This window comes from Drosophila innubila (assembly GCF_004354385.1).
Source record: "Drosophila innubila isolate TH190305 chromosome 3L unlocalized genomic scaffold, UK_Dinn_1.0 0_D_3L, whole genome shotgun sequence".
Lineage (NCBI taxonomy): Eukaryota > Metazoa > Arthropoda > Insecta > Diptera > Drosophilidae > Drosophila > Drosophila innubila.
In genome coordinates this window covers 13,816,769-13,824,264 of record NW_022995376.1, presented here as the reverse complement: position 1 = coordinate 13,824,264, position 7,496 = coordinate 13,816,769, and the positions used below count along the sequence as shown (strand labels likewise).

Sequence of the window (7,496 nt, the reverse complement as noted above, 5' to 3'; positions counted from 1 at the left end):
CGAGAGAAAGAGAAAGAGAGAGAGACTGCTAAACAGGCATAACAAACAACAACAAGGTAGATTTTAATCGCATCCAACTAATCTGTAGCACTGTTCAGTTCTGTTTTATTCTGTTCCTTCCTATGCTCAGAGCTCAATTCTGTTTCTTTTCTCTGTTATGTTCTGTTCTGTTTCATGTAACCTCTATCTATCTATCTTTTTGTGTGTGTGTAAGTGTGTGTAACTGTGTGAAGAGTCTCTGGCTGTGAAAGCGCATTTGCCAGTTTGATTTTGCTGAATACCTTGGCCCAAGTACAAGGCACGACACGAATCGAGAGTTTGGGCCAACGTCACACGTGCGAATCTTTTTTGGCTTTTTCTGGTTTCTGGAAATACATGGGGACACTTGCAGAGTGCTCAGCAAGGTCATACTTCGCCAATTTGCTAATTTAACGTTTTGTTAGCGGAATTCAAAAGCTATTTATAGCAATCGCAGCCAACTTAACCAGGCTGCACTTAAACAGTGCTGCCAGATCAATTGAAAACTTGCTGCTAACCTATTCACTAGCCTTAAAATAACGAAAACTTTTGCAACTTTTGATTCTTTTGTAGTTTCTTTCGCTTAGTTCTTGGCTTTTCACTTTAGTTTACCTTCAAGCCTGACCTCTCTCAAAAGTTGTCGCCTGAAAGCTGACCTCGGTTTGAGCCAATTTCTGCGCGTAGCTTAGCATGTTGCATGATCTTTTAGCCTCAGCGCCCACGCTGGCCAGTAACCTTAGCAAAAGAGCAAAGACAACTACAACTTTTGGCAATTGTCACGTGTAGTTGGGTCCCAAAAACAGTCTGATTGTGTGAGTGTGTGTGTGTGTGTTGCAGCTGGCAAAACGCCTCTGCCACAACATACGAGTAGGTATCCCGGTAACTGTCTGTTGCCGGTCTAGCTGCGGCTCTCACTGCCCTGACTGAATGCAATGGCCCTGACGATGTCGCTCGTCTCACACTTTTTTTTGTTACAATTTCTTTTCATTTTTCTTTTGTTTTTCCTCTACTTTTTTTTTTTTTTTTTTGCTCCTAGACATGAGCTCTCTGATGTTGCCTATTTTCTGTGTCCCACACACACACACACGCTTAAGCTTGTTACTGTAAAATGCAGCAGTTAAGATGAACTAACGAGTGAACGTTGCAACAACAACAACAACAACAACCAACGAAAACGACATGAGCAACAACAAAAGATGGTGGTACATAGAGAAAATAACGAAAAACAAAAATAAAAGAAGGAGGATGATGAAAAAAAATTGTTTTGGGCCTTGGCTGCGTCTGCTACGTTTACGTTTGCTTCAACGTCTACGTCTGTCTGCCCCCTTTTTGTTGCCAACTGGTTGTTGCATGCAACATCAATTTTCTGAATCTTGCTACGAGCCAGGAAACTGAAAATAGCTGGCCGTAAGAAAACAGAACAGGGCCAACAACAATTGGCTCGGTTCGGCTCCCCCGATGCCGGGTATTCAGATACCGCTGGCTATACCTCAACCCCCTTTCACCTTCCCCCTCTCACTCACTACACCTCTTGGCCAGTGAGCTAACCGACTATTTGGTATTTTACTGTTTACTGTTGTTGTTGCCATTTTTTAGTTGTTCATTCTTTCTTTTACTCGTTTGCTTGCCCCTTAGCTGTTGCAGTTGTTGTTGCAGTTGTTGTTGTTGCTGCTATTTTAACATGTAACTAGGCTTTTATCGCTAAACGCTTTTCATTTGCATATTGACTGTAACTGTGACTGTGACTTGTGACTGTGACTTGTGACTGTGACTCGCATTACATTTGCCGAAGGAAGCTTTCGGAATTGCGCGTAAGCTCCATGTCAATTGTGGTCAACTCTAGCATGGGTTTACAAAAAATGCAATTCAAACTGAATCCTATTCAAAAAAATTAGCTTCGAGTTTAATTCATTTGAACATAAGAACATTTCAACCGAATCCTATGTGACTTGAATAAATATAAGTTTTTCAAATGTTTTCAAATATAATCTCACAGATTTTGTTGCTCTCTTTCGCATGCTCCTTCACTCTATTTAATTTTCTATAACTCTGTCTATATTTCTGAACTGTTTTTAAGAATGAGCTAAGTTATGTTAAATTTGTTATGTCTTTGATTCTCTCTCTCCTCTCTCTCTCTCTCACAAGCCTTATAAGATAACGGCATTTGTTTAAATCAACTTAGTTACGCTCTCTTTCCTGCTCTCCATTTCTCTTTCCTTGTCTCTTACTACAACCTGTTTATCTCTGCTCCTCCAACTCACATGTGTAGATTACGTGACGCTGGCGTCGGCTGCGACGTCGCCTGAGGCGGCAGCGGCAGACTTTGCTGTTGTATGCCACCCGCTAGGGGTATCATTTGTGGTGCAGCGCCGGCTGTTGCAACACCGCCAACGCCACCGCCCCCGCCGTTGCCACCACCACCCACTCCCATAAGCAGCGCTGCCTGCTGCTGCTGCTGTTGATTGTTGTTGTTGGGATTGGGATTGGGGCGCTGCAGCTGCTGTGTCGAGGGCTGTCGCCGGAAGCTGCCGGGCTGAAGGGGCGGAGGGGGCAGCATGAACTGCTGCTGATGATGATGGGGATGCGGGGGAGGCGGCACTGCATGTGCGGCATGCAACGGCAATGGGAGCTGCTGCTGCTGCAGCTGCTGCTGATGCACATGATGATGATGATGATAGGCGGGATGGTTGATGGGGGCGTGGCAGGGCTGACCCGAGCGCTGGGCATGCGACGAGGAGACATCGGGAAGGGCGAAGCGCAGTTTCTGCCAGAAGAGCTTGTCGCCCCACTGCAGATAGGTGTTGGTCTTCAGGTAGAGGCGCAGATCTGGATCCAGCTCCTTCTGCGGCACCTCTCCCAGCACGATGACGATGAGGCGACGTCTGCGATCCCGGAGCACCGACTGATGCGCAGACTTGAACTCAAAGCGACACCATTCCGACTTGATAAAGTTCTCGGAGACTACCATAATGGTGCGTCGACTGCTGTCAATGGCCTGGACAATGGTCTCGGGCAGATATCCGCCAACGGGGAAGTCTCGCTGATGCAGACAAAGCTTATAGCGTTGCTCGCCCAGCTCCAGCATGGGCGCCAGCTCCTCATTGACAAACAGTTCGTCCTTGGACGAATACGAAATGAAGGCGTCGAAGAGCTTCTCCCGCTCGTTCTTATCCACATCCTTCTGGCCATTGTAGAAGAGACGCACGCCGAACCGGGAGTGGCACCAGACACGCATCTCCTGCCGGAAGATGAACACCAACAGGGTGCAGATCATGATGAAAATGAAGGCTGTGAGTATGGCGACCAGTATGGGAATGTAGTCCTGCTTGGGCGGCTGTGTAAGTATCATCTTGGTAGAGGTCATGTTGCCATTGATGGACTCGCCGGCATCACCTGCCCGTTCCGCATAGTTGAAGCTATTGTCCAGGCCCAGTTGCAACGTTTGGCTGCACTGCACCACGGGCAGGGAGTCAGCGGAGGCGGCATAGATGGCCATTTGCACCGGCTGCTGTTGCGTGCTGTTGCCAGGCATCTCGCAGCGTAGCTTCTGACGATCCTGGACATACTCATGTCGTCCCATATAGTCGCGCAGCTTGTCAATGAACTCGCAACGGCAACTCCAGGGATTCCCCGCCAAGCGTAGCTCATTGAGGTAGCTGGGCAGGAAGTTCCACACGGCGAAGGAGGTGATGGCATTGTGATCAAGTCGAAGGATCTTCAAATGATACAGATGGGTAAAGGTGAGCGTGTCGATGCTGGCAATCGCATTGTGCTGCAGATAGAGCTCCTGGAGATTGTCCAAGCCCTGAAACTCATTGCCATTGAGGGCACGTAGTTGATTGTTCTGCAGCTGCAACACCTCCAGCTCCAAGAGGCCATAGAATGTGCGATTGTGCAGCGTCTCGATGCGTGAGTGATTCAAATGCAGAACCTTCAAGCGTTTGCGACCAATGAATGCATGACTCTGCAGCTCCGTGAAGGTATTACCATCGAGATACAATTGCGTGGCATCCATGGGTATGTGCGAGGGCAGAGCACGATCGTAGGTGGCGCGACTGCAGTCGACAACATTGGAGGTCCAGGACTGATCGTGATAGCAGGCACAACGATCGGGACACTCCATTTTGCAGTCGCAGGCCTGGAAGTCACAGCAATGGCACAGAGCAAAGCAATGCGATTCGTATTTGCATAGAAAGTCATTGGACTTGGCCTCGATGAGGGAGACGTGCGTGGCGCCGCGTGCATAAGACAATTTGCAATAGATCTGATCGAGATCCATGAGCTGCGGCTGCGTGCGTGACTCCCGATTGATCTTCTGCAGCCAATCGAGATTGCAATCGCATTGGTAGGCATTGTGGCCAATGTAGAACTCGGGTATCTCGCGATCCTCGGCAATGGGCGACAGCCTCAATGCATTCGGCTCCAGCGTGGTCAGCTTGTTGCGTATGAGATCGACGCGTGTGAGATTGGGCTTCTTGAAGAACGTATAGGGCTGTATCTTGCTTATCAGATTGTCGTTCAGATAGAGCACCTCTACACTGTTCGGTATCGAGCTGGCCGTGATCTCCGACAGCAAATTGTAGCTGGCATCGAAGGTGCTCAGGCTCAGCTCGCTCTCAATCTCAAAGTAGTTGCCCAACTGGGTTATCCGATTGGCACGCACATCCAACCACTGCAGACCGTTCGGTATATGCGAGTAATCGAATTTCTCCAGCCGATTACCCGAGATATTCAACCACACAAGATTCGGCAGCTCTGTGAACAATCCCGCGATACTCTTCAGTTGATTACCATCCAATCTTATGGCCTGCAGTTGAGTATTCTTTTGTAAGGCTCCAGCATCAATGGACTTTAGTTTATTCCCCGACAGATTTAGTATTTGCAGGGAACTCATGCGATCGAAGACTCCTCGACGAATGTGCGTCAGTGAATTCTCCGTCATTCTTAGTCCGTACAGATTCTCCAGTTGAGTTATGCTTGTATTCTCTATCTGACTAATCATATTCTCTCCGACGTCCAGAGTCTTCAGCAGCGGAACATGTGCCAATGCCTCCGGTACTGACTGCAGTTTGTTATCATTGAGATGCAGATCTTGCAGTTGACTACAGTTGACCAGAGCACGCTGATCTAACCTGGCCAAGCGGTTATAGTCCAGAGAGAGCACCTGCAGATTGTGAAGACCCTGCAGGGTGCGTTGTTCAATCACCGAGATCCGATTATTGGACAAAATGAGCGTGTGAAGATTGCTGAGATCGGCAAATATGCCAGCGGGTAGTTGATCAATATAATTCTCCTCCAGCTTCAGTATCTGCAAACTGGCCAAAGGGCGAAAGATGTGGGCTTCAAGGCGACTTATCTTATTCGCCGACAGATCCAACATGACTAGCTGCTTTAGGCCCACAAATGTGGCCACATTTATCCACTGCGAGTTGAGTTCGTTGTTGGCCAAATCAAGCACTAGCAGCTCGGCGAGTTCACCAAAGATTCCAGGCGCCAGTACATTAATGGAATTGTTCTTCAGATAAATCTCCTGCAGCTGCTTCGTCTCGGCAAAGAGCTCTGGGGGCAGTGAGGTCAAGCGGTTCGCCGACAGATCCACCACACGCAGCGATATGAGACCCTCGAATGCCCGATCCGCCAGAAAGCTCATGCTATTGCGTGCCATATTCAAGTGGGTCAGACGCACCAATGCCGATAACATGGCCGACGGCAGACTGACCATTTTGTTGGCACTCAGGTCCAGAGATTGCAGCGTTGAGCCGCAAACTCGCGACTTCCTCGAGCTCAGCGAGGCGCTAAAGTAAAAGTTGCTGATGTCTTGGATTTTGTTGTACGATGCATTCAGATGTTGCAACGACTTCAGCGGACAGACCATGCCATCCGGTATAAGCCAAATGTTGTTTAGGCTCAAATCCAAGCGCTCCAGCTGTCTGAACTCCACGAAACTATTCGATGCCATCTCCAGTGACATCGTGGACCAGTCACCATTGTGTGTGCGTATTGTTAGATTCCTCAACTCGTGCAGGCCACGAAATGAGCCCTCGGTGAGATTTCCCAGCTTACAGTACTCGATGGTTAGATCCCTCAGTTCCACCAGAGATCGAAAACTGTCCGGACTTAGGCTGCTCTGGAAGAACAACGCATCGTTGCACTCCAGACGCAATCGGACTGTGTTATGCGGCTGAATCACACTGAAGTTTGTGTTCTCCAGCTCCGAGTTGATCGTGCGCAGATGACAGACCAAGGTGATGTCGTGCTCCCCGCCGCCGGACCAGCGGCATTCGTCGGGAGCCTGGTACAACACCGTTTTGCTCAGCGCCGCCCCAAAAATGGGCATGACACAGCTGGCAATGAGGACGTAGAGCATGTGGCTAGCCAGCATATTTAGCTTTTTTCTAGCTAACTAGCTAGCTAGATATCCCTGTAGTTGTTGTTCTTCTTATGGGTTGGTTTCGATTTGGATTTCGTTTTGGGGTCTGCACTTTCTCGTTATTTGCAGCCCATTTTGTGGATATTTTGAATATCTTTTATTGAGATGTTTGCACAATCCACAAGAGCGTGTAATAATAATAAAACACACCACACACACACACCATATAAAATAACAGCACTTTGGCTATTTTTTATTTGATTTTTCTTTCTTCTCTGTTGTATTTTCGTACATATATTTGTTGTTATTTTTAATTCAATTTTCTTGTTTCTTTGCTCATTCGCGCTGACCGTAATCCAAGTGGGGGGTGCGATTGCGATGGTTTTTAGCTTTGATAAATATTTTTCGAATAACTTTCGAGCACTCGACTATTCATTACGCGACTGTGAATGCGACTGCGACTGCGTCTCGTTTCGTTTAACCGACAACGCGTGCGCTCAGCTCGAAGTCAACTCAAAAACTGATCACACTCAGCGAACGCCAGAGAGCAGCAAGTGCCACTGAGATCCGAACGCTGAACATTGAGTGGATTCTCGTTTCACTCAAATTATGCCTCTGGGCGAGCACTCAATGAACACGCACACAAAGACTGTGAGCGTTGAGAGAGAGAGGTGAGAGAGGTGAGAGAGGGAGAGCGATGGGTGAGCAAAACAAACAACAGCACTGCGAGTATGCAATGCAAACGCAACGCACAATAGAGGTGCAATGCACAGTGGGCTGAGTATTGACAATGTTCTAGGTCTGCGTGTTTGTTTGTGTGCGAGTGTGGGCTGAGAAAAGGCGATACAGATTGCGTGTGAGAGTAGGAAGTGCTCTGACTTTAATATGAGCCAAAAAGAGGAAGTGAGATCGAAAGATAAGCAGGTGATATCCGAAGCTTCATTTCGAGCTGGATTTGTCAATGAAGAACTCAAAGATAAGCATATAAATTGTGATAAAGAAATTCTATTAGTTTATCTAATAGTTGCATGTACTAGAATTATAAAAGCCTATTGTACAATCATAATATACTAATTCTCTATATTAAAATTTTGTATTTATATGTTTA

At 47.5% G+C, this 7,496-nt stretch overlaps 1 protein-coding gene across 1 annotated transcript; it reads right to left on the bottom strand.

Moving 5' to 3' along the window:
• Nucleotides 1–1,041: 1,041 nt before the first annotated feature.
• LOC117787922 (toll-like receptor Tollo) lies at nucleotides 1,042–6,578 on the bottom strand. The gene has a single exon (XM_034626555.1). The coding sequence runs from the start codon at nucleotides 6,398–6,400 to the stop codon at nucleotides 2,276–2,278; it is 4,125 nt and encodes a 1,374-aa protein (XP_034482446.1). The 5' UTR covers nucleotides 6,401–6,578; the 3' UTR covers nucleotides 1,042–2,275.
• Between the last annotated feature and the right edge of the window lie 918 nt (nucleotides 6,579–7,496).

Coding starts and splice junctions, on each gene's coding strand:
- LOC117787922 (XM_034626555.1), bottom strand. CDS start 6,400: ATGCTGGCTAGCCACATGCTCTACGTCCTCATTGCCAGCTGTGTCATG.